The sequence below is a fragment of the Gopherus flavomarginatus genome, chromosome 3, assembly GCF_025201925.1.
Source record: "Gopherus flavomarginatus isolate rGopFla2 chromosome 3, rGopFla2.mat.asm, whole genome shotgun sequence".
NCBI lineage: Eukaryota > Metazoa > Chordata > Testudines > Testudinidae > Gopherus > Gopherus flavomarginatus.
In genome coordinates this window covers 76216288-76242166 of record NC_066619.1, presented here as the reverse complement: position 1 = coordinate 76242166, position 25879 = coordinate 76216288, and the positions used below count along the sequence as shown (strand labels likewise).

General features: G+C 42.4%; 1 protein-coding gene across 3 annotated transcripts in view; it reads right to left on the bottom strand.

Annotated features, from left to right (window-relative positions):
* HSD17B4 (hydroxysteroid 17-beta dehydrogenase 4) overlaps positions 1 to 25879 on the bottom strand; it is a 116679-nt gene that overhangs the window by 87970 nt on the left and 2830 nt on the right. Inside the window, exons 2-8 of one of the 3 annotated variants that reach the window (XM_050945751.1) lie at positions 24764 to 24817; positions 7900 to 8007; positions 7253 to 7312; positions 3574 to 3595; positions 3420 to 3466; positions 2452 to 2536; positions 804 to 991 (exon numbers count right to left, since the gene is read on the bottom strand). In XM_050945751.1, the coding sequence (XP_050801708.1) occupies positions 804 to 991; positions 2452 to 2536; positions 3420 to 3466; positions 3574 to 3595; positions 7253 to 7312; positions 7900 to 8007; positions 24764 to 24817 (564 nt within the window). Of the gene's footprint in view, positions 1 to 803; positions 992 to 2451; positions 2537 to 3419; positions 3467 to 3573; positions 3596 to 7252; positions 7313 to 7899; positions 8008 to 21687; positions 21779 to 24763; positions 24818 to 25879 lie in introns of those variants that run through there. The other 2 variants (XM_050945752.1, XM_050945753.1) reach the window with 2 other exon arrangements.

The window sequence follows — 25879 nt, the reverse complement described above, 5'->3', positions numbered from 1 at the left end:
TTGCAGTTCCTTATATTACACAAAGTAGTACATTTTCTGGAGACAGTTCCATGGCCTGTGTTTTGCAGCCTACACCATCATAATGGTTCCTTCTGGCCTTAAAAATCTATAACTCTTAGTGCTCCAAGTTTTGCCTACCTTCCTCTTATGTGGAGACTAACAAGACCAGTCTAAGTAATTAAACTGCATCAGAAAAACTTCAACCAATCCAAACCTTTGACCTCATCTTTTCATTTATTTATTCACCATCTTCTTCAAAACCCTTCTCAAAACATTTTCCTGTGTAGTCTTTCAGATAGTCTATTATAATAATATTAGTATAATCCAGTCCAAGTTTAATAAGTATATGGTATGTAAAGGGTGCATTCCGCTAGTTGCCCAGCATGTTATGTCACACTTATCTACCTTCTCTTATCTCCTGTTTTAATTTACTCAGGTCAACTTTGTCTACTCCATATTTTGTGAAACATGTACCACGTTGCAAACAAACTGTAATATTACAATAATGCAAACACCACAAATACAGCCCTGATCCAAAACCTACTGAAGAAAATGGGGAAATGAATAAAGCTACAGTGACAAAGTTTCAGCGCATAAAATAATTCTAGTGAATTATAAAAGCTGCTAGAGCTCTCTTCTGATGTCTTACTTCCTTACAGCACATGAAACTGGAAAGATCATTTATCATAAATAGACAAGAAGAGTTTCTGAAGTGTAAAGGAATGGAATGTTTCAACTGGTGAGCAAACTGGTTGTGCTCCAACTTGTAAAGACTCATTTCTCACAGAGCTCAAGTTACTTACCCTGTGGCATGACAGTCTGAGTCAGCCTTGACCCAGCAGTAGGTGCAATTGTGTTACTGTGGATGTTGTATTTTCTGCCTTCAATTGCAAGTGTATTTGAAAGACCCAAAAGACCAACTTTGGCAGCACTGTAGTTTGCCTGACCAAAGTTGCCATATATTCCAGCAGCTGAAGAAGTCATAATTATTCTTAAAGAGAAGGAAAAACAGAAAATTAATAGTTTCTAGAGGATGTCAGGTTATGTGTTGCAGACATTTTTGGCTTCTGACAATTACACATCCTAAAACCATGGGGGTGGTAATTCTGTAACATCTCAACATGTCAGAATGAATGTTTGAGTAATTAAGAAGCAACTTTTTCTAATATGTTGTGGTGATGCCAAAAATGGCACAAATACTGAAGAGTAATGCAAGGGGAGTTACAGGTGCTCAGCACCTCTCAGGATTTGGTCTCATATTAGAACAGAAATAGCAGCTTGCAACCACTGGCATAATGGCACAACTATTTTGTAAAAAGCAAGGAGGGCACTAATGGAATGTATGTTTGCACTTAACCACATACTTCATATGAAGATATTTTTGCATTTTAAAAATAGCTTTGACAAACAGAAAATTTTGCTAAGTTGAAAACTGTTTTCACCCACCCCCTACATAATCAATAGCACTACTCACATGCTTAAAGTTAGACACAAGTTTAAGTACTTGCCTGAATCAGCGCCTAATGCATGTCACATATATGTCTCCTTTTTGAGCAGTTAAAAAAGTCTCACCATAACCAGTTCTGATCTGAATTACATGGAGTGTGCATCTACAGTAGCTGCACTGACTTAACGAGAGTCACTCCAAGTTAACATAAGCGTAACTGAGATAAGAATCTGTCTCAATGTCATTCCCAGTCACTATATCATCAACATGGTTTCACCATCTTCAGTCCAAATAAAGGTGCTTTGGTTATGTTAAGAGAGTCAAGGTGAGAAAAAGCTAAAAAGTGTACAGAAGCAAACATTCTGCAAGTAACACGTTTCTATACATTATGTGAAGATACATTTGGTAAATAATACTAACATCATTTGGCAATAAACAAAATAGAGCAAGAGAAGAATTGTGTCATATATACAGGGATGCAATCCCCAAAATTATGCCCAATAAGTGATCAAATGGCCACTATATGCCATTTTGGTCACAGAATGAAGCATAAACTAATTTAATCTTCAACTTGTAGGTGGATAGGACTAAACAGCCAGACTGCCAAAACACCAAGACAATCACTACAAAGAATAGATATAAAGGTGAAAAATATAAATCTGGATGTAATGTGAACTAACAGCACCACATCAGCTTTGGGAACACACCAGGCAAAGTGTATACAAAAATCTTCACAATAAATCTGGAGATGTTTATTGAAAGACAAAAAATAACTTCAAAAAAAAACAAAAAACCACCAGTTGTTAGGATGTTACCCACAGAGTCTGCGTAGGAGAAGGCAGGAAACAAATGGATGTCAACCTCACACATTTGGGCACCAAGTGATTATTTCCTTCCCATTGACTAAAGTGGAGTGAGAATTATCAAGTAATCCATTGCAGCATCAGAAAGCTTGTGTCCATCTACTGTTTACTGATGAAAAAATTAACCTTAGACAGTTTTACCTTCCAAACTTCTGATTTTTCATATGATTCCATGCAGCTCTGGTGACCAGGAATGACCCCTTCAAATGAACTCTATGAATTATATCTACAATCAAATTAGTTGAACAGACATTTGATTCTTTTCTCTTTTGTGGCAAAATAAATATGCAGTTTCTACTTTCTCCAAGAAAAAAAAGTAAGAAGCCTAGTTAGCTTCTTCTCACTTCATTCACACTCAACTAATTTAATCACAGTCTGGACATCTGCATTGCGTTTTTAAAATCATTTTGAAATGCTGTGGGATGGGCATTTGAACTGACTAGGCTGGTCTCCCTGCTCCCCTTCTTGTCCTGTGTGCAGCTCTAGCACATGAAGCTCATGGTATCACAGACCCCCTGTGCTTAAGCACAGCCACGGGCTGTATTTTCCTGCAGTTCCTGCCTCTTACTGGCAGTCTTTTGGGGACTTATTGGATGCTCATTCCCCATCACTTCACTGAGGGGTATTTGCTTGCTGTCCTGTTCTAACTGTCATTGGGCACCGCAGCTTCACACCACATTTCCCTTGTTATAGGTTTTGGGTGTTGTCTGTCTTTCTGGACTGCTGAGGGTTTCAGGGGTTTCTCTGGGTCACAAATGCATTTTTCCCACATGGAAAAATTGGTGCAAGATTCCCATGTGGGTTTTTCCTGACAGCCTTAACCAGAAGGTCTGGTTTTTATGAGTGCTTCCCCCCACCCCCTCCCTGGAGATAGGGGCAACATTTGCAGGAGTCCAGTGTGGATTGCAACACGGATCCAATGTGAAAGCTGATAACAAATTAAGCATCTTGGGGCTGAGATTTGCAGGCCAAGTGTGAATCTCTAAGGTCAGGTACAAACACACACACTCCAATCTGTGCCCCTCACACTCTCATGAGGATGGGGTGGAATTTACTTAACTAGTGAAGGTTTCTAGATGCTAAGTCAACTTCAAAGTTAAGCAACTTACCCCAGTCTTCATCACTTATCCTAGCAAATGAACGGTCCCTCAGAATCCTAAATACATTGTCAGGAAAACAAAAAAGGAAGGTGAATATGTATTTAAACAAAAGGATTAGAATATGGTACAACAATGGGGAAAAGCTACTTTCATATTTACTTACCCAGCATTGTTTATAACAATATCTGCAAAGAACACAAAAACGAAACATTTTAAGTATGAATGAGTATGAATCTGCTTTAACTCTGCTCCTGCCTTCAAAATCTAGGTTACAAACGCACACATACAGTTTGTTATAATTGTTAAATAGTCACTTACTCATACTGCCTAGGGCTGTTCCAGAATTAGGAAGTGCATAGCTTTCCTTATGTTTCAAAGTATTTTTGGACATGTAGTCCCAGTTTGCCACAGGCTGCAGTGACGCCTCATAAGTAGACGCGGGTGTTGAGATGACAACACTAAGCACTGATAGGAAGGTGCCATAAACCGGCCCCTTCCTCAGTGACATCATGCTCAAGTTTGTAGTGATGAGACCACCCAGATCAATGATGCTACTTGCTTCAAATTCTGAACTACATGATTTATGGTAACAAAAAAGCTGGAATGCTCCCAAACTCAAAGTGAGTGGCAACATGGACAAAGAGTCAGAAAGCCTGTAATGTATCTCAGACCACAAAACCAATAATAAGGCAAGAGAGAGAGCTTCAGAACATCCACTCAGTTTTTCATCTCTCACTGCCTAGGTTTCCGTTCTGCACATGCTACCCTGAGCATAAAGGAATGTGGACATCAGGTCAGGAGAGAGAAATATACAGAAGGGGAAAACTGTATAGTTTAAGGGGGAAATGAAACAGAGAGGAAACAGAGGGACAAGATGGAAAATAATAAAAGGATTGAAGAAAACAGTAGAAAGAAGGAAATGGCTGGAAATAAAAGGAGAGAATGAAAACAGAAGACAGAAGTGGGAAGAGAGGGCAAGAGATAAGTGAAGAAATGGAAGAAAAATTAAACACACAGCTTAATGCTTTGTAGAGTTTTATTTGCGTTTGTTCTAATCCATTGCTCAGCTCTGACCAAATACCATTTCCAGGTACTCAGCCAAAGTAAAAAGGTTAGATAATGATTATGCCTTTAATACTGGCAAGCATTTACAGAACAAAAACATTATTAAGAAAATGTTTGCGACCTTTTACTCTCTGTAGCACCACAACAGTCTATTCTTCACTAAGATAAGGCAAAAGTAAAGAGAATTACTCTAATGTTACTGAGCATCTTTAACTCTTCATGAATCTCTTCAACATTCTTTCAATTCTGTTCATCAGGGATTAAATGACTAGCAACAATGTCACACCAATAAGGAAATAAACAGTATGATAAAAGAAAACAGATCAAAGTTCAAAGTTTCCTCTCTATTTATGGGTATCAATAATTCTGTCTTTTAGATATACCAGAGCAAGTCAGAACTATGCTTCCTTGCACTATCTTCAGCAAAAGGGCAAGACAGACATTGTGGAGTAGACTGCATTATTAAAAGCAAACATAAAACAGAGCCAAGAAAAATGTGAAATGATATCCACTTCCTTTAAGACTTCATATATTGTTTTAAGGAATAACACTGAACAAAAATCAAGATTTCAGGAACAAGTCACCACGCTTTGGAAGTGTATTTTCTCTGCCTTGGAATGCAAGTTCTCTTTTATCCTGGAATAATGATAAACTGAAATGACAGTCCAGCCCAGAATATGGATTATCATAGATTCAGTACTGCTAAGATGTCTGGGTTGCTCTGTTCACTTTCCAAGGTGTAGGTCTAATCTTTTGGGTATTGTTCTACAATGACAGTAGGCAAGTGTCTGGAATAATCTTTGAGAGGACAACTTGGTGATAAAGTAGAGGGGACTGATCTTCACAGAAATGGAGATCTACTGGGGAACCATAAATAATGGCAAACCATTATTTGCCAACTAACTTTAGAGAAGACCTGTAAGGAAGGTCCAAAAATTGGGTAATAACTTGAAAGACCATATTACCTGACATATGCTTATTTTTAAGTGGAGAGGCCCACTGGGGAGAGCTGAATTCTCATTTGTTGGCTTCTGTTTTGTTTATTTGTTTTGGAAGGGGAAGATGAAGAGTGATGTGTATAAATAAATTCACCTTCTGCTTTTCTTTAAATCACATCAGTATTTACATTAAAAGAACAACAATCACCTTCAAAGCCAGTCAGTTTCAAAAAACTAAATCATACAAGTTCCAGGTTGTCAAACTTCTCCCAAGTTTCCCTGACAAATGTTGTGATTCTTAAAATTACTTTAAAAAAAAAAATATGTATTTCACCTTCTGTTTCTCTGTGAAAGAACCATATTAGCAAGGGAAACTGTGAAACTGATTATATACCAAGTGCTGTCAAATGCACAAATTTTTAAAGTAATAATTAGGTGTTGCTAGGAATAATAGTAAGCAAAAAATTTTTGCAAGGAAATTTTATTTCTGAATCATTGGTCTCCCTTTAATAAAGAGTGTTAAGAGCAGCAACTTGCTACCTTAAAACAGAGAGATAAAGGGACTCAGAGTTCCTTTCTACCCTGTGTAAAAAGAGAGATGATGTAAACTTTTAAATATTCCTGACAGATTCAGCCCCTACAGAAGTCATCCACAATGACCACAGTGCACATTATGGAGTGGGTACCATTGTCTGTCTTGTAGGAAAAGGTGTGTGGCCTCTAACAGCTAGAGAGCCAGAATGACTGGCTAAGGCAGCTTCAGATCAGGTTTCTGTGGGGATGCTGACCAACCCCCATAGGTAAATGGAAGAGAGAGGGGCACTATTTAGGTCCACAGCAGTGCAGGAAAGGCCCTCTTTTATCTGGACCAAGTGGAATAGCATCCACCCTCCCATCTTTGGAAGTAGCTAAATAGCAGGTTTTGTCATGATCTGCTGTGGGCACTACACTAGTCGCTCCTTTCTCAGGGGGCTGGGAAGGACTTTTTCCCTCACTGCCAGATTACTCAAGGCAAAGTGTGGGGGGCTTTTTGCCTTTTCCACAGCGGGTTGGGAGCTTAGCTAGGATGAACACGAAACGGGGATTGGGCTAAGATGTCATAACTCATTACGTAATCATGGGGCCAATGTTTGGTGCAGGTACCTCACAGGGAAAGATGATGGTGAGCAGATCAAATGAACTGGTAAAGGATTTCAAGGGGTTATTATTTAAAGGAGCAGAAATAGGGAAAGATTCAGGCCTCCTCTAACTGGTACAGGAGGGAATCAACTCCCCCACTCCTTTATAGCCCCCCTTAACCTTCAATCAAGGTGGCTGGGTCCCAGCAGTGGATTGGCTGGGGAGCAGGATGGGTAAAGAGGGATCGCTGACAGCAGCTTGTCCTAGTATGTGTAAATGACTATGGAATTACCTGCACTGTACACTTATGTGCTGGGCACTCCCAGATATTTATGAATAAAGTTGCGTCCTAATTATACCACATCTAGTGTGTCCTGTCCACCTTCCAGCATAGCTGGACAACACTTATTTACAGAAAAAGATGTACTGTCATTTATACATATTCAAGGAACAGTGTTCCTTCCATAAACACTCTAAATGCTCAAAATAATTACTTAGATAAATCTTGCAATTTTCTTTTATATTAGCAACTGCTAATCTCTAGTTACTGGGAAGCGGCTTTTACATTTGTTTAGGACTACAGAGAATAGAACATCACAATCCTGAATTTAATTACACTGAATTTCCTGTACATGCTATCACTAACTCTCAATTATTAACTGCGCTGCTTAAGATGACTTTGCATTCACAAACAAACAAGTTATAAGTTAATAATTATACCTATTCTCCCAAAAGCTTCAAGGGCTGTCTGCACAAGCTTCTCACCAGCCTCCACTGAATCTGTAAACAAAACAGGCAGTGGTGTGATCTCCAAATAAAATCATTTATTAGTTACACAGCCACATATTACTGTATACAACGGAATGTGATGCACTTAAAAAGAAAAAGTGAACTGCTCATGTGAAATCCCTATGGGGTAAAATGAAATTTTAGCCATTGCAGGCAATTAGCCCACTGTAATTCCTGCACAAGCCAAACAGTGAAGCATTTTATAATTACATGAAAACCAAGAAGCTAAACTCACTAGAAACAGGGAGCCTAGTTGCTGTGTTGGCTAAATGATAGGCTTGCTACGTCACAGAAAACACTACCTTTTGCGAGGGGGGGGGGAGGATGCTCCCTCCCTCCAGCATACAGGTGCCAAGAGTTTAAGTGAATAAAGGGATCAGAGATTTCATTTCATTGCTTTATGTCTCCATCTCCTCCAGCCTCCGAACAATGTTTTATCTCACTGAATGAACTAAATTACTAATAGTATTGGAGCAGCCCTTTGTCACAAACTGTTACCTTTCCATTTGGTAACAGCTCAATGTACTATTTCCATAAATGAAGTGGCCTTATTAAATCTATTACGGAAAATAACATACCATAGTTAGCTACTGCTTTTCCTCCTTTTGCTCTTATTTCTTCAACAACTTTGTCAGCCGCTGAGGAGCTTTTGCCATGTCCTTTGAAGTCACCTCCCAGATCATTCACTGCATAACACAAAAAATAAATTCTTGACCAATCGATGCTCATATGTTTCAGTCTCTTCTCATCCTGCAGCTACTAAGGTTTCTGGCTGATGTTATTAACGAGATTCACTGCAGCTGATTTCTACTGGTAATCTAAGTTATTTGGACAAGAGCAAACAGTTTGACACTCTACTGCAGGGATGGGCAAACTTTTGGGGGAATAGAAATTGTATGGCAGGCCATGAATGCTCTCAAAATTGGGAATGGGGTACAGGAGGGGGTGAGGGCTCTGGTTGGGGGTGCAGGCTCAGAAGTGGGGCTAGGGATGAGTTTGAGGTGTAGGAGGGTGTTCTGGACTGGACCGAGGGGATCAGAGGGGGATCAGAGCTGTGGCAAGGGTGCGGGAAGGGGTGCAGGCTCTGGGCTGAGGATGAGAGGTTTGGGGCACAGGAGGGTGTTCTGTGCTGGGGTTGAAAGGTTTGGAGAGCGGGAGGGGAATCAGGGTTGGGGAAGGGGGGTTGGGCATGGGAACAATAAGTGTTCATGTAGACATGCCCTGAGGTAACAATTTGTGAGGTACAGAAGAGATGTTTCATCGCTATTTGGGTGATTTACTTTCTCTGCCAAGCTTGATCTCTCCAATGGTATTGTTATTGTTCAACACGATTAAAAATCTAGATATCATACAGTCACACTCATTAGAACTAGTCTAGTCCTCCAGTAGCATTTGCTTGTGCTACTGAATGATCACTGAGGCTGTGCCTTGAGTACATTTCATTTCTGATCCTTCTTCAAGCCAAGCTAAAAATAATCTCTGAATTGGGCTGCATTCATGTGCTTGGAGCTTCTTTCATAAAGTTAATCACAGAAAACCTACATTTTGACAGTGGAGTGCTATGCAACAATGAGAAGAGTGTTTCAACTCAAGCAATATATACTCTGAGGAAGGTACTTGAAAGCTCTTAAATATCTATATACAGTGGAACTGGTTGTGGACTTGAATAGTATTTAAATGTGATTTTAAGGATAACTATTGACAGAGGTCACTCTCCTTTTCCTCCTCACTCAATACCATGTAAAGTAGTCTACCAGCTTATCTATTTGTTCATTCTCATTATGGGTCTTTTTCTATAAAAGAACTGGGCCAAAATACAAAGTCAGGATACTGACACTGTTAATGGCAGTTACGATTGCCTAGTGATTCTGGGATTCATATAGTCAATGACTGCTTCAAGCACCAGGATCTACTTCTTTTCCATGTACACTTCTTCAGATTTGTCATTTTTAAGGGCTTGTCTATACGGTAAGTTACTGTGCTGGAAGCCAGCGTGTGAATCCACAATGCATATCTTGCCGGGACTTTCATTGCACTGTAGCAATGTCCACATAAGACGTTACTGCACAGCAAGATGGTGCTCTACAGACTAACATCCTGGCTTTCAGTGCAGCAACTTGCCATGTACACAACCCCTAAAGTTACATTTTCAGGCAGAAGGACCAAGATAGTCTTTTACTACTGTAAGTTCCAGCACTGCTCTTTCTAACTTTTGCAAGACCTCAAACAATGAGTATTCAGTAACGTGACAATTAAGTCCAAAATGAAATACAATGCACCCACAAGTCTACCTTTTTCATCATAATTTACAAATTCAAGTTTATTGTGGTTTGGCAAACTAGAATAAAGTTACAATGTGAAAAAGGCCTTGTTTATACTAGAAACAAACTGACCAGATATTTAACCAGATCAGTTACTGCCCTGGTTTAAACCAGTGCAACTCTCTAACTGACATGAAGGGTTAAACTAGTTTAACCCTTTGTTTAAATCAGTTTAGCTTTTGCCAGTAAATTTACCAATTTAAAATAAATCAATGTAAGCAAGAATTAAACCAGTTTAAGTGTGTCTATACTGGGGGGTTCCACTAGTTTAACTAGACTGATTATTAAACCGATCTAGATCATTTATTTCACTCAAGGCTGTCTCAATACATTAATAGAAGAACATAATTAATCTAACAACCAACTGAAAAAATTATCTATTTACAAAACTAAAGAAGATTAAAATGATCCAAATATGGTTCTACTCCAAAAGGCTACTTTATAAAGATGGTACCTCCTTACCCAATAAATCTGCTGGTTTGTGCATACGAAGTCGTATTTGCATACTTCAGTCAGCAATATTTTTTCTTTTTTTTTTTTTATTGTCCTGCACAGCTAACACTGAGTAAGCTATATTACATAGTCTTGAGATCATCAACAGAATGTTACTAACCAAGCATCAATTACATCTATAGAACTCCAGGGAAAACAGTGGGCTTGCATACTCAGGCCACGTCCACACTACAGAGTAAAATCGAAATTAATAAAATCGATTTTATAAAACAGGTTTTATAAAATCGATTTTACGCGTCCACACTAGGGCATATTACGTCGGTGGTGTGCGTCCATGGTCCCAGGCGTCCATCGATTTCCGGAGCGTTGCACTGTGGGTACCTATCCCATAGTTCCTGCAGTGTTCCCTGACCCTTGGAATTATGGGTTACTACCCCAGTGCCTGATGGGGCAAAAATCACTGTCGTGGGTGGTTCTGTGTACAGCCTCACCCCCCTCCCTTCCTGAAAGCAGCAGACAGCCATTTCGCACGTTTTTTACTGGGTGAAGTGAGCAAACGCCATAGCACAGCAAGCATGGACCCTGCTCTGATCAGTACCGTGATCGTGGATGTTGTAAACAGTTCACGCATTCTCGTGCTGTCTATGCTGAACCATGAACTGCAAACGCAGGAGAGGAGGCGGCAGCTACGGCAGCGCGGCGACGAGAGTGATGAGGACCTGGAGACTGATTTCTCCGAAACCGTGGGCCCCCGCGCTTTGGAGCTCCTGATGGTAATGGGGGAGGTTCTACCCATTGCTCGCCGATTTTGGGCCCGGGAAACAAGCACAGACTGGTGGGACCGCATAGTTTTGCGGGTGTGGGACAATTAGCAGTGGCTGCGGAACTTTCGCATGCGTAAGAGCACTTTCTTTGAACTTTGTGACTTGCTTTCCCCTGTCCTGAAACGCCATAATACCAGGATGAGAGCAGCCCTCACAGTGGAGAAGCGAGTGGCAATAGCCCTCTGGAAGCTTGCAACGCCAGACAGCAACCGGTCAGTCGGGAATCAATTTGGAGTGGGAAAATCTACTGTGGGGGCTGCTGTGTTGCAAGTAGCCAAAGCAATCATTAAGCTGCTGCTATGAAAGGTTGTGACTCTGGGAAACGTGCAGGTCATAGTGGATGGCTTTGCTGCAATGGGATTCCCTAACTGTGCGGGGGCCATAGATGGAACCCATATCCCTATCTTGGCACCGGAGCACCAGGGAACCCAGTACATAAACCGCAAGGGGTACTTTTCAATGGTGCTGCAAGCACTGGTGGATCACAAGGGACGTTTCACCAACATCCACGTGGGATGGCCAGGAAGGGTTCATGACGCTCATGTCTTCAGAAGCACTACTCTGTTTAAACAGCTGCAGCAAGGGACTTACTTCCCAGACCAGAAAATTACAGTTGGGGATGTTGAAATGCCTGTAGTTATCCTGGGGGACTCAGCCTACCCCTTGATGCCATGGCTCATGAAGCCATACACAGGCAGCCTGGACAGTGGTCAGGAGTTGTTTAACTACAGGCTGAGCAAGTGCAGAATGGTGGTAGAATGTGCATTTGGCCGTCTAAAAGGTCGCTGGAGAACTTTACTTACTCGCTCAGACCTCAGCCAAACCAATGTCCCCTTTGTTATTGCTGCTTGCTGTGTGCTCCACAATCTCTGTGAGAGTAAGTGGGAGACCTTTATGGCAGGGTGGGAGGCTGAGGCAAATCACTTGGCCGCTGATTACATGCAGCCAGACACCAGGGCGATTAGAAGATCACACTAGGAAGCGGTGCGCATCAGAGAAGCCTTGAAAATGAGTTTCATCATGGGCCAGGGTACGGTGTGACTGCTGTGTTTCTTTCCCCTTCATGAACCTCCCCCCCTGTATTGACTCCTGCTGCAAGCAACCTACCCTCCACCCTTCCATAACAGCTTGCTTATGGAAATAAAGTTACTATCTTTTAAAAACCTTGTATTCTTTGTTAAAAGTCAGTCCCTGTAAGCAACCCACTCTCCCTCTTGCTTTAAAAAGCATGTAATTATAAAAAGAGTAAGAGAAATAAAAAGGTACCCCGGGAGTGGTTTGGGAGGAGTATAGGAGGGAAGAAAAAGGCCATTAAGGACATTTCAATGTAATGACAGCCTTTTGGTTGGACTGTCCACGGGGGTGGAGTGGGCAGGTGCAGAAAGCCTTCCCCCACGCGTTCTTACACGTCTGGGTGTGGAAGATATGGAACATGGCAAGTACTGAGAGAGGTTAAACATGGGCTAGAGTGGCACTCTGTGACCCCGCAGCTCTTCCACCAGACTTCGGAGGATGTCAGTTTGATCGCGCAGCAGCTCCAGCGTTGCATCCCGCCACCGCTGATCTTCCTGCCTACACCTCTGATCTTCCTGCCGCCACATCTCATCTCGAGCGTCCCTCCTATCCTCACGTTGGTCCCTCCTGTCCTCACGTTCACTGGCATCTTTCCTGTACTTTGCTACCACGTCTTTCCACTCCCCCAGATGAGCTCTTTCATTGCGGGTTACTGCTATGATTTCTGTGAACATCTCATCCCGTGTCCTCTTCTTCCTCCTCCTCCTTATCTGAGCTATCCTTCGGACTGGAGTAGGGAGGCTTGAAAAATGTGCAGCTGCATGAGTGGGGGAAAAGAGTGATAGAAGGATCATAAGAGATACATTTCACAGAACAATGGTTATACTCTTTCACAGAGAACTACACTATTCACCGTACGTAGCACGTCACTTCACTACAAGGTCGCCTTTGGATTCTTTTAGTATTTAGTGCCTGCGGCTGTGGTGTAACAGATCAACACAGACGCAGGTCCGGGGATTACAAATCAGCTTGCAGGTGGACATGGTAAGGCATACATCTAATGGCAGATCACCCTACAACCTCACCCTTTCCCCCTACCCCTGGCTATTAGCAGGTAACATTCATGCTGGGCAGCCAAACTGCTAAAAAGCACATCTTTCACTTTTTTTCTTATGCCATCAGAAAGGTTAAGCACTAGAGGAAATTGTGAATTGTTTTCCCCCCCACTTTGCATGTCTGCTGTAATGGCAGGTCACTGAAACCTTACCCCCTCCCCCGGCAATTAGCAGCGAAAATTCCTGCTGCCCAAATGCTAAAAAGCTCAGCGCCATTAGAGACACCTCCTCGTAGGAATGGGCAGCTTTTTCCCTTCCCCCCGCATGGCTAACTGCAAGGGAAGGATTTCTTTTAAGCCATAGGAAAGCATTACCGTAGGAATGGTCATCTCTGTCCCCTTAATAAAATACATTAATTTTTACCAGGTGACCATGAACGATATCACTCTCCTGAGGATTACAGACAGAGAAAAAGAAATTGAAAGTATGCTTCTTGAATGCCAGCAATCCCCGGGACCATACGCAGCTAGGCTTTGTCATGCAATGATACCCGATTACGTGCTCCAGGCATGGCGTGGTAAAGTTTCATACCATGGTGGACGGAATAAGGCTGCCCTGCCCAGAAAGCTTCTGAAAAGGCTTTTGGGGTACCTCCAGGAGTGCTTCATAGAGATGTCCCTGGAGGATTTCCGCTCCATCCCCAGACATGTTAACAGACTTTTCCAGTAACTTTAATGCCAGCTAATGCATGCAAGCCCTCATGGCAAATCAATCATTAAAAAACGCTTGCTTTTAAACTATGTTTTATATTTACAAAGGTACACTCACCAGAGGTCGCTTCCATGGCTTCATTGTCTGGGCTAGTGGCTTGGGAGGGCTGGGAGGGTAATTCTGTCTGGGTGAGAAAAAGCTCCTGGCTGTTGGGGAGAATGGAGTGCTATGTGCGCTCTGCAAGATCATCCTCCTCTTCCTCCTCCTCATCTTCCCCCTCCGCAGAATCCTCAGCAACGGCTGAGATTATTACCCCCACCTCGGAATCCACAGACAAGGGGGGGCTTGTCGTGGCGCAGCCCCCTAAAATTGCATGCAGCTCCGCATAGAAGCAGCATGTTTTTGGCCCATATCCTGATCTGCCATTTGCTGCTTTGGTTTTCTGGTACGCTTGTCTGAGCTCCTTCACTTTAACTCTGCACTGCACTGAGTCCCTGGTATGGCCTTCTCTGCTTCATGGCATTAGACATTTTTTCAAAAGTTTTTTCATTTTGTCTACTGGAACGCAGTTCTGATAGCACAGAATCTTCTCCCCATACAACGATCAGATCCAATAACTCCTGTGTGGTCCACGCTGGAGCTCTTTTCCTATTCTCAGGAGACTGCATTGTTACCTGTGCTGCTGAGAGCTCCACGCTGGCCAAACAGGAAATGCAATTCAAAAGTTCCCGGGGCTTTTCCTGTATACCTGGCCAGTGCAGTAGAGTTCCTTTACCTGTCCAGAGCGGCCACTGGTGCACTGTGGGATACCTCCCGGAGGCCATTAACTTCGATTTCCGTCCACACTAACCCTAAATCGATTTAGTAATATCGATTTTAGGGTTACTCCTTTCGTTCAGCTGGAGTACAGAAATCGATTTTAAGACCCCTTAAAATCGATTTTAAGTGCCTTGTAGTGTGGACGGGTACAACGTTAAATCGATTTAATGCTGTTTAAATCGATTTAACGCTGTAGTGTGGACCAGGTCTCACCATTACCAGCATAAATGGAAGAGTAACAAGTGTATCTAATTTAACCTACAGAACCTTACAGTGTGAAGTGCAAGATGGAAAGAAGCCAGCTTTACTCTCAGACCCAAGGGCTGGCAGTTAGAAAAAAGAACTTTTTACTTTTGAATTCTATCACATTAAATATAGAAGATATGAAAGCACAATGAACATGGAATCCCACAATGCTAGTTTTAGCGTCTTTTTCAGGGATACTGTAAAGAACCTCCTCTCTTGACAACATTTCTCTGTTCACAGCTGCATGAATGCTACTGTAAAGTCTGAGTATTGGCTAAAGGAGACAAGATAACCTTACAGTATATAAAAAAATACATTTGTCTTTACCATTTTTATTTTCTCATTGCATTAAATATTCAATTGATTCAAATAGTCAAATACTGAAAGAGATAAAGGAGAGAATATCAGAGTTCAAAAATACGTGTTTAACATAGCCCTATATTTGCCATTTAAATCAAGAGGAAAATTGATATTGTTTCATAATAGAAGTGACTGCCACATGAGAGAGGAATTCTGTGAAGATTCAGTGAAAAGGGGATTTGGTTTTCTGGAATATAGCATTATCCCTAAGAAGTTAAATGAAAGACATTTGGCTCTGCTGCTCTGTGAAATAATTCATCTGGATTGATGAAATACATTAAAATGGTATCCCAAAAGACTTGTTCTATAAAACATCCCTGAATTAAAGGGTAGCATGAAATTAACTTTCACATACAGTAACTCAATGATTAGTACAAAGAAGTCATGTTGCTGAGTGCTGTGCTGAACCAGTTAACTAAAAAAATCTATTTAGCAAAGTAGCTTAATCGCATGCTATTTCAGGCTAGAACAACAGGTTATTCACTGCTGCAGATTTCCCCTTTCATGAATTCAACTTGCAATGTTATCCAGAAATGAGACTGCCATATAAAAATCAACTTCACAGCTACTGCTACTAGATTATGTTATGGATGGCTAGGGTTGGGAATCTGAGCAGCACACAGATTAAAAGTATCCACCTTAATCCACTCAAACTGTACAAACACAAATCCAGCAATATTCTGCAGAAAATTTAAGACTTAATGAACAGAGGCTCAACAAATAGTTAGATGTTGGATCAGAGAAACCGCATAGAGGATTAAATACCACTCCATGGTAAAAACCTATAACCCTTGTATCATCATATCATGAGTGATCAAGTGGTATATTAGAGGCCACTTTTGACATAACGTTGCAAGAGGAAGTCTTGTCATATGTGGTCAAATAGGTGTTGATTGGACAAAGTCACAACAGTATGTGCAAGCACTATCAGTTCTTTATGTGGTTAAATTACCAATTCTGTCTTTCTACTCTCAGTTTCATTAAACTTTCTTGGGTCATTTGATCTAATTTGCCTGTAACAGCATATGTAAGTTGACAGTTTCTCCTTATTCAGGATTAACTATGCAGAGCTGGACAGTATTTGAATGGAAAGCTTTTAATGCAAAAGTTCCCAAAATGTGAAAACCCAGTGGCCCAACAGTATTTGCTGGTGCTCTTTGAAAAGCTGTGGTCACATGTGACAGCTATTACAGACACATGGAGTGCCTTTGTGATAAATGAAGGGGGCAGTAGCTCCCTTTGATGGATACCCAGACAGCCAATTAGCTGTAAAATCCCTCTTGGTGGCTGTTCTCTGCTTGTTTTACCTGTAAAGGGTTAACAAGCCACAGGTAAAAGAAAAGGAGTGGGCAGCTGACCAGGAAAGCCAATGGGAAGGCTACAACTTTTTAAAATGGGAAAGAAACTTTCCCTTTGTCTGTTGCTCTCTGAGCTGAAAAAACAGGGCAGCAGGAATGCTGTGTAAAGTTTAAACCAGATATAAAAATTATCAGATCATACCTAGAACTACTTTTAACAACCCAAAGTTGTAAGTAGATCAGAACATTTACCTAGACGTGATCAGGTTTATTTCTGTTTATTTTTTAAGGCTTGTGGATCTCCTCTGTGCTAACCCCAGGGTAATCTTTAAGCTAACCCTCCAAGAAAGCTATTCTGTGTGCTTAATTTTTGGAATTGCTCTTTTAAAATCTAGCAAAAGCCTAAGTTCCAAATTTATTTTTTTCCTTTTTGTTTTTCATAAAATTTACTTTTTTTAAGAACAGGACTGGATTATTGGTGTCCTAACAGGTTTGTGCATGTTGTTTGATTAACTGGTAGCCACAGTTAATTTCCTTTGTTTCCTTCCAGCTGGGGGGTGAAAGGGCTTGAGGGTACCCCACAGGGAGGAATTCTCAAGTGCTCCTTCCTGGGTTCCAAGGGTTTTTTTTGCATTTGGGTAGTGGCAGCATTTACCAAGCCAAGGTCAGAGAGAAGCTGTAACCCTGGGAGCGTAATACAAGTCTGGAGTGGCAAGTATTAATTTTTAAAATCCTTGCGGGCCCCCACTTACTACACTCAAAGTGACAGAGTGAGGATTCAGCCTTGACAGCCTTGAGACCACTGTACAACTTGATTCACATATCTGTATAAGCTAGGGTCTATATTTTAGGTCCAAGGATGAGTTACAGGAGTTTTCTGCAGGAACTATAGCCACAGGGTGACTGTAACAATCAGGGTCCAGACACCCCAAAGGGAGAACAGAAGGTTTAAACCCCCTTAAAAAAGCAGCTATATCAACAGATTGCATACAGTGTTATTGTACCCATAAATATAGATCCATTAAGATCTTTTAGAAAAGCTTGTTTTTTGAAAGCTTATGTTCTAAATTTAATAATCACGAGATATGTATACAAGCTGTAGTTATGAAGTTACCTATTTGCATACATAGAGAACTGTGCTTTTAAACTCCACCACACATCAGAGAGGTGAGCAATTGGATAGAAAGAGGTACCTCCCAAGCTTGCTGTTTATACACAAGCGGACTCGAGTAACAATCCACTGTACAACCCAGAAAAAGACAAATGATTGGCCGTTAGAGTTAATGGAAAGACACTGAGTCACCTGGGAATTTTCCTATTTTGAATATCTATAGTGACTAAAAAAAAAAACCACACACCCTGCAAACCCTTTTTAAAAAAGAAGAGGGACAAGACACTAGGTGGGAAGCAGTCTATAAAATGGTGGATGCTCCCTATAGCTAGGTGGTACAGTGAGAAACTGTTCAAAGGAAATAGGCAAATTGTATTAGAACAGGGATTTTATCTAATATGGAACTGGAAAGACTGATGCATATTTGCATTTATTTACTGTGTAACTTGTGTGTTTGCCTTCCCTTATTATCCCTAGATAATACTTAGGCTCTGTCTATACTGGCAAGTTTCTGTGCAGTAAAGTAGCTTTCTGCGCTGTAACTCTCAAGACACTGCCAAGCTACTTAGTGCACAGAAACTGCACAGTTGTAGCACTTTAAAAAAAAAAAAAATTAAACACCCCGATGAGAGGCATACAGCTTTCTGCGCCAGAGCTAGTGCTGCAGTGCCAGTGTAGACACCATGGCAATTACAGAGCTGCAATTGGCTTCCAGGAGGGTTCCCACAATGACTGTTCTCACCTCTCTAGTCATCAGTTTGAGCTCTACTGCCCTGCCCTCAGGTGACCAACCATCATCCCCACCCAGTAAATTCCTTTGGAAACTTGAAAGTCCCCTTCCTGTTTGCTCAGTGATGCATGCAGTCGTCTCAGAGCACCTTTCCAGGTGGCCAGGCCTGCTCCATGCAATCCCACGCTTCGAGCAATGCAGAGCTGCTGGGCCTCATCAGCATTTGGGGAGAGGAGGCTGTCCAGTCCCATCTATGCTCCACACGTAGCCATTATTATGCCTACGGATGGATTGCACGATGCATGATAGAAAGGGGTCATGAACAGGACACACTGCAGTGCACGATCAAAGTGAAGGAGCTGCGTAACACCTACCACAAGGTGCGGGAGGTAAACCGTTGCTCTGGTGCTGCGCCCATGAGCTGCCGGTTCTACAAAGAGCTGGAAGAGATACTTGGTGGCAACCCCACCTCAACTGCGAAGGCCACTGTGGATATTTCGTTGGCTCTCGTGCCACTTGAGAGTGGACAAAGCCAGGAGGAGGAACTCTTGGATAAGAATGTGGAAGGGGAGAGGGACCCAAAGGCAGAGGATGACTTGGAGGCCAGAGATGCATGCTGCCAGGAGCTCTTTTCTACCCTGGAGGAGCCTAGCCAGTCCCAGCTGTCAGAGACTGGCAAAGTGCAAACATGAGAGGAGGCAGAGCTGCTTTGTTTCTTGCCCCATTAACGGTAACTTTCCTGTACCACTGCACTGTCCCAGGAGATGGGGGGGGGGGCACTGCTGCACACAGGTGAGCCGCATAGGGGCCAGGGGGGAAGCCAAAGGCTTGGAGAAGACCCTCCCTTAATTCCCTGCTCACCCTCAGCAGTGAGATATCTTCCATAATGATCACAGCCTGTGGAAAGCGTGGGGACAGGAATGGTATTAGCCGCCCCCCACCCTACAGTGCTGAGCCACGTGCCCAGTGCAGAGCATGGTCTAGGAAGAGTGATTTACCCTGCTCCTGTGGCTGCTCACCATTTTGGGGATCTTGTGGCTCATGTGTGCTAGCCTGGGGTCAGCTAGTTAGTGACAGGTGTGTGAGTTCTGGCTGTGCTTTAAAGCACTGAATCAGTGTTGTCCGTTGCAAACAATTCTGTTTCTGTAAAATGTTGCATTTAAACTTCACAGAGATGAACTTGGGAACCCAGCCTCCCTCTTTGTTAGCAGCAGCAGAACGGCTGTGCAGAATTAGAAAGCAGCCACGAAGAACTAAGGAGGACTTTCTGCGAGAGGTTATGATGCACTCCGCCACCGAGAAACAGGAATTGAAGGAGTAATGGGACAGAGAGAAGAGGGACTGAAAGGAGAATGCAGCACGACAGAATGAAGCCACAGAGTGGCTCTTAAACATTATGGAGTGCCAAGTGGACACGTTCCAGGCAATATTAGCTCTTCAAACAGAGCAGCTCTGCACCCACCCTCCCCTGCAGCCCCGCTGTCGCAAAACTTTTTCCTCACCCACCTCCCCCCAGACACCAACACAGTTTTATCAACCTCCTGGCTCCAGTCTCTACCCCCAACATTCCATGCCTCCCTCCTCACAGTCCAGCACTGTGGACTCTCACTCCCATTGCACTCAACACTCATCCCTCTGCAGTTTAGTCCTGCTGAAGTACAGTACCCACTGCCCTGTATTCCAAAGGAGAAGGCTGGATATGAGCCTTGGACATACACAAATCTTTAGCCATCCCAGGACCCCTCCTCCTCCTGGGACCTTCCCTTCCTCCACCCCCTTCCCTGCTGATGTATTTTTTCATTTGACTCTCTCCTCCAGTTGTTGTCTTTTAATAAAGATTGCTTTCAGACCAACACAATTCTTTTATTCTATTAAGTGAAAGCAAAAAGAGCACTGCAAAGCAACATACAATTATGTTAAACCCCCTTATTGCATCATGTGCACCAATCTCCTCGTAGCATTACAAGCACTGCAATCCCAAGCATAGCAACAAATATTAGTGGCTTTTACCTCCACATTGCCACCTCAAGGCATCCCTGATTCTCATGGCCCTGTGCTGCACCCCTCTAATAGCCCTGGTCTCTAGCTGTTCAAATTCAGCCTCCAGGTGCTGAGCTGCTGTGGTCCAGCCCCGAAAGAAGCATTCACCATTCCCTCCACAAATATTAAGGCGTGTACAGCACGCAGCTGTAAGCATTAGAATATGGTCATTGGCCAGGTTCAGCTTCTCACAGAGGCAGCGCCAGCGGGCTATGTTTAGAGTTCCTCCTCTCAAGTCCGCCTAACTCAGTGGAGAGCAGCCACATTGGGAAACAACACTCAAGTTGTTGTATTCACACTGATGCCCCCCCTCACTCATGCATGGCAATAAGAGTTCTCGGGGCAAGTGCCATGGTTCTAAGCACTGTAGTTAGATGAGTCACAGAATGAACTATTTCTCAGTGTATTATAGGAGAACCTGTCTGTATTTTCTGGGTGTGAGTGAACTGTGATAAGGCATTGGCGAACTAGCAACACTCAACTGATGCTAGTCTGTATCCCAGAGTGGATAAAAATCAATGACTAAAAAAAAAAAAAAAAAAGATTTTTTTTATTTAAAACAGGAGTTTTTTATTTTTATAAAATCCTTTTTGAGGAAAAAACCTAAAGATAGTTTAAATTCAGGTTTCAGAGTAGCAGCCATTGTAGTCTGTATCCGCAAAAAGAAGAGGAATACTTGTGGTACATTATACATTATAGCGCAAAGATATCGCATCATGGAATAGGGATTATAAATTCTAATTCTATAGTGTGAGACAATATATTCATGTAATGTTTAAGAAAAGTTTTGTAAATGAGTTCCAATAGTTCATGGATTAGGAACCCAACCTTATGGGGTTGCAGGAACTTTTATATAGATTATTTAGGTTAATCTTGCTATCTACCCAAGGGGACTCAGTCCTTAGTCTAGAAGATACCATCAGAGGGGCTTAGTTTTGCAGTTCTCAAACTGTGGATTTGTGTCTCCAGAGATAACATGCTTGTTAACAGCAAAAATGTTTTTAAATAATATATAGAGGTGAAAAAACAACAGACGTCAACAGTCTCTCTGCAAATTTGTGTACACAGAGTCAATCCCTTACCTCTCTCTAAAAGTGCAAAGTTTCAAAAAGCTCAATGAATAGAAGATTGTTGGGGGCTGAATAGATCTGGACAAGGAGAAGAAGTCTGGAGATAAATGTGAGAAGGGAGGGACAGGCAGTAGAAACAAAAGTGAAACTGTCTGAGCAGCATATTCCAGAAGTCTTGAGGTCTTTCTGCATGTAGCCTTCATTGATTTGAGATCTACCATACCATTCTCTCACTAGAAGGGAAAACCTATAATGGCAGCAGCCCGTAAAAGAGACCCAGTTTGGGAATATTTTAAATAAATTCTTCTACTTACTTGTGGGTAAGACAGGCATGCGTGCAAAATGCAAACAGTGCAACAAAGAAATGCAAGGCCTGGTTGCCCAAATGAAACAACATCATGAGAAGTGTTTCTTCTCAGGAAGAAGCAGCACTGAGGATGATGAAAGGAACATGTCTCAACATGCAAGATCTTCAGATTGGTAAACTTTCTTATTTCATACTTCTTTCTTAAGGATTGCCTGTCTTCCTTCTGGACTATTCTTGAATCCTCATGTTTGAGCAAGCAATATAGTTGTTACTCTACAGTACTATCATTTTATATGCAGTTGTGATAAAAAATAAATAGCTGAAATATGCGGATCTTCCTTTTACAATTTCACCTTTAAAGTAGTACTGAGTGTCAGTGAATGCAATGAGTAATACTAAATGAGCAGTATGGTGATAATTAAATAACTGCATTGACTTATTTTGTTTAGGGGAATCCATTCTCAACATACAGGATTCTGAAGACTATCCGCCTTCAAGATCACCATCATTTTCTATAGTTTCAGAGTTATCTACCAATGATAGTGTTTCAGTCACATCCTGTATATCACATAGCCTCAGTATATCACTTGTAGCAAAAAGAAAAAAAATCTCCATCATCCAGAAACAACCATAGGTAAGTTTGTGATAAGAACCAGCATATTACAAAAAGAAGTAACTGATTAAAAAATTGCCCGCTTTGTTTATGCAACAAACTCTCCTTTCTATATGATTGAGAGCCTACACTTCATTAACATGGTTCAGTCATTAAGACCAGGATACAGTCCACTCAACAGAGCAGATGTTGCAGGCAAATTGCTGGATAAAGTGTATGAAAGAGAAATTGGGCAGTGTGCAAAAGGTCTAGAGCAGGGGTCGGCAACCTGTGGCACACAAACTGATTTTTATTGGCACGCTTCTGCCAGATGGGGTCCCGGCCACCCGCCCTGCTCAGCCCGCTGCTAGCCTGGATAAACAGAACCCTCGGCCAGCAGCAGGCTGAGCGGGGCCACTGGCCAGGACCCTGGATGGCAGGAGCTGGCGGAACCCGAGACCGGCAGAGGGTGAGCCACTGCCACTCTGGTGTTCTGTCCACCACCCCGCTCAGACCACTAATCGTCGGGGGTTCCAGCCGCCAGCCCCATGCCAGCTGGGGTCTCAGCCCCCTGCTCCATTCAGCCCGCTGCCGGCCTGGGTGAACGGAACCCATGGCTGGCAGCAGGCTGAGCGGGGCCAGTGGCCAGGACCCTGGCTGGCAGGAGCCGGCGGATGGAACCCCAGATCAGCAGCAGGCTGAGCCACTCAGCCTGCCACCAGTCTAGGGTTCTGTCCGCTAGCCCCGCTCAGCCCAATGCCAGTCTGGGTGAATGGAACCCCTGGCCGGCAGCGGGCTGAGTGGGATTGGCAGCTGCGATCCCGACTGGCAGGAGCCGGCGGAACCCCAGACCGGCAGCGGGTCAGCTGCTACCGGTCTGGGGTTCTGTCTGCTACCCCGCTCAGCCCAAGTATGGTCTGGGGTTCCGGCCACCAGCCCCTTGCCAGCCGAGGTCCCGGCGATCGGCCCCGCTCAGCCTGCTGCCAGCATGGGGTACCAGCAGCCAGCCCAGGGCTCTGCTCCTGGCAGACAGCCCCATTCACCTCGCTGCTGATCTGGGGTTCCAGCTGTTCGGCCCCCTGCCAGCCGGGGTCCGGGCCTCCGACCCTGCTCAGATCGCTGCCAGCCCAGGGTACCGGCAGCCAGCCCAGAGCTCTCTGCTCCTCGCCTGGACCCAGCTTCTAAAGAAATCTTGCATGTCTCGCATCCCCAGAAACGGCATCTTGCACCTCCAGGGGGTACATGCACCCCAGATAAAGGACCACTGCAGTAAACTGATAAGATCTGCATTTTAATTTAATTTTAAATGAAGCTTCTTAAACATTTTTAAAACCTTGTTTACCTTACATACAACATTCCAAACTGGGAAATCGTTTTGGACTTGAAAAAGCAGGAAAGCTTATTTTTCTTTTTCAGATTACGAACAAACATGAAAATGAAGATGAAGACAACTGAGTTAGCTGCAGAAGCCAATATTTTAAGTTTCTCCAGTTGACCTCACAGACGCAGTCGATTTCAATTTTGTTTTTTTAAATATTTCATTTAACTCTTTTCGTTAAAAAACAATTTTAACAAAAACAAACCTGATTTTAAAAAACTTCAATGTTTTCAAGTTCATATGCTTGTTTTGTTTAAATATTATGTTTGCTGTTGAAGAAAAAAAATCCAGAATACACAACATAGTTGTTTTAGTTAAATAAAACAATTTAAATGTCTGTCTGGTGATGTTCTCCTCCTATTATAGCCTGGCAAGAAAATCCTCCAAATATTAATGATTAACCTGTTGAATTGGAGAGGGTTCACCTCCCAATGACTTCATAAATATCTGCTTCAATTACCTTTGGTAAATGAAATAACCAAATAATCATTCTTTTTCTGATATAGCTGTAAAAGTAATCTGAAAAGTTTTCAAAATAAATCACTTAAAAAATGTATAGCGTGTACCTTCTAAAAATGAAACCTACATCTATCTCTGAGTTGTGAAGAATATGTATTAAGGTTATGGCAATGAATAAGAATGCATTTTTATGTAGAAATCCATGATTAAATAGTCTTCCTGACTAGTGATTTAAATCAAACCCACTCTGGCATCCACACTGCCCACTTGGATTAACAGCTGAGGAGTTGTGCTTAGGAGAGCTTTAGCCCAGCCCCCCCTTCTGAGCCAGCCACTCAAGTAAAATATCACCACCACACTTAAGTCAAGGGTTTTTGTGAGTGGATGGAAGTCAAGTTAGGGTTAAGTTATATCTCTAGATAGCCTTTCAGTGAAGAGAAGCCCTCAGACAAAGTTGTTACTTGTTTCAAAACCAGAAGCTCAGAAATAAAGTTTGAATCTCAGGAGTTAGGAGGATAACTTATTAAAGAACAAAGGTCATTTGCAAAGAAGTCATGAAGTTTGAATACCAATATATTTTAAAAAAAAAAAAAAAGAGAGAGAGACAGACAAAGGTTACTGGCAAGAGATCAAAGTAAGAAACAAACAACTTACCAACCACTGAAGCGCCTCTTTCAGCAAAAGCCAGAGCATATGCTCTACCCAATCCTAGTTTTAAAAAACAAAAACAAAAAAAGTTTCAGAGAGTCAGTGTATTTTCTACCTATACACTTTAAACTAGTTAAAGTCATGTGGAGAAATGGCCACTTGAGCTGAAATCAGAAAAAAAATAAAAGCTTGCATATTTAAGTAAAAAATAATTCCATTGTAAAGTTGCCACAAAAGCAGTCGCATGCTGTGAAAACTGAAACAAAAGAAAGCAAATTAGCTCAGAAACTGAAGGCCAAATCCACAACTGGAAAAAACTAAGGGTATGGCTACACTTGAAACTTCCAAGCACTGCCGCGGCAGCGCTTTAAAGTGCGAGTGTGGTCGCAGCGCCAGCGCTGGGATAGAGCTCTCCCAGCGCTGCACGTACTCCACATCCTCTACGGGTGTAGCTTGCAGCGCTGGGAGCGGCACTGTTTACACTGAGGCTTTACAGCGCTGTATCTTGCAGCGCTCAGGGGGGTGTTTTTTTCACACTCCTGAGTGCGAAAGTTGCAGTGCTGTAAAGCGCCAGTGTAGCCATGGCCTAAGTATTCCCCATGCTCACTTCGCGGTACAGCACCCAGAAGAGTCATTATGGAAGCTGCTTGTTGCTAAAGCTCCAGGAGAGAGTTTTGTGCTTGTGAAGGAGGCATTTGTGACACTGGACGGGGCAGGCTACAAAATACAGGAATGTATTCTGGTTTTGCAGTGGGAGAAGATGTTTCAAGTTAATGAACTACATTCTAAGTTAATAAGACAGCCCCTAGTTTAATTTTGTTTTGTCTACTCAAAAGGAAACATTGTCATATCATGCAAACACAAGTTCAACTCCAATCATAACTAACTATTATAGTGCCTTTTACCCATATTGATAAAAATCAGTGCCAATTACTTGGACCTAAACAAGAAGCAAGTCATTTATTTGCATGAGCAAGGAGCACAAAGCAGCTTACTTACTATACAGCATAATGCAACATTTAATGTTTCATATCTTCCATTAGTCTTTCACCTTTGTCTTTATTTAGAATTAAGGCCTGTTGAATACAACAGTTGTTTTTATGGACAACGATATTATCCAAT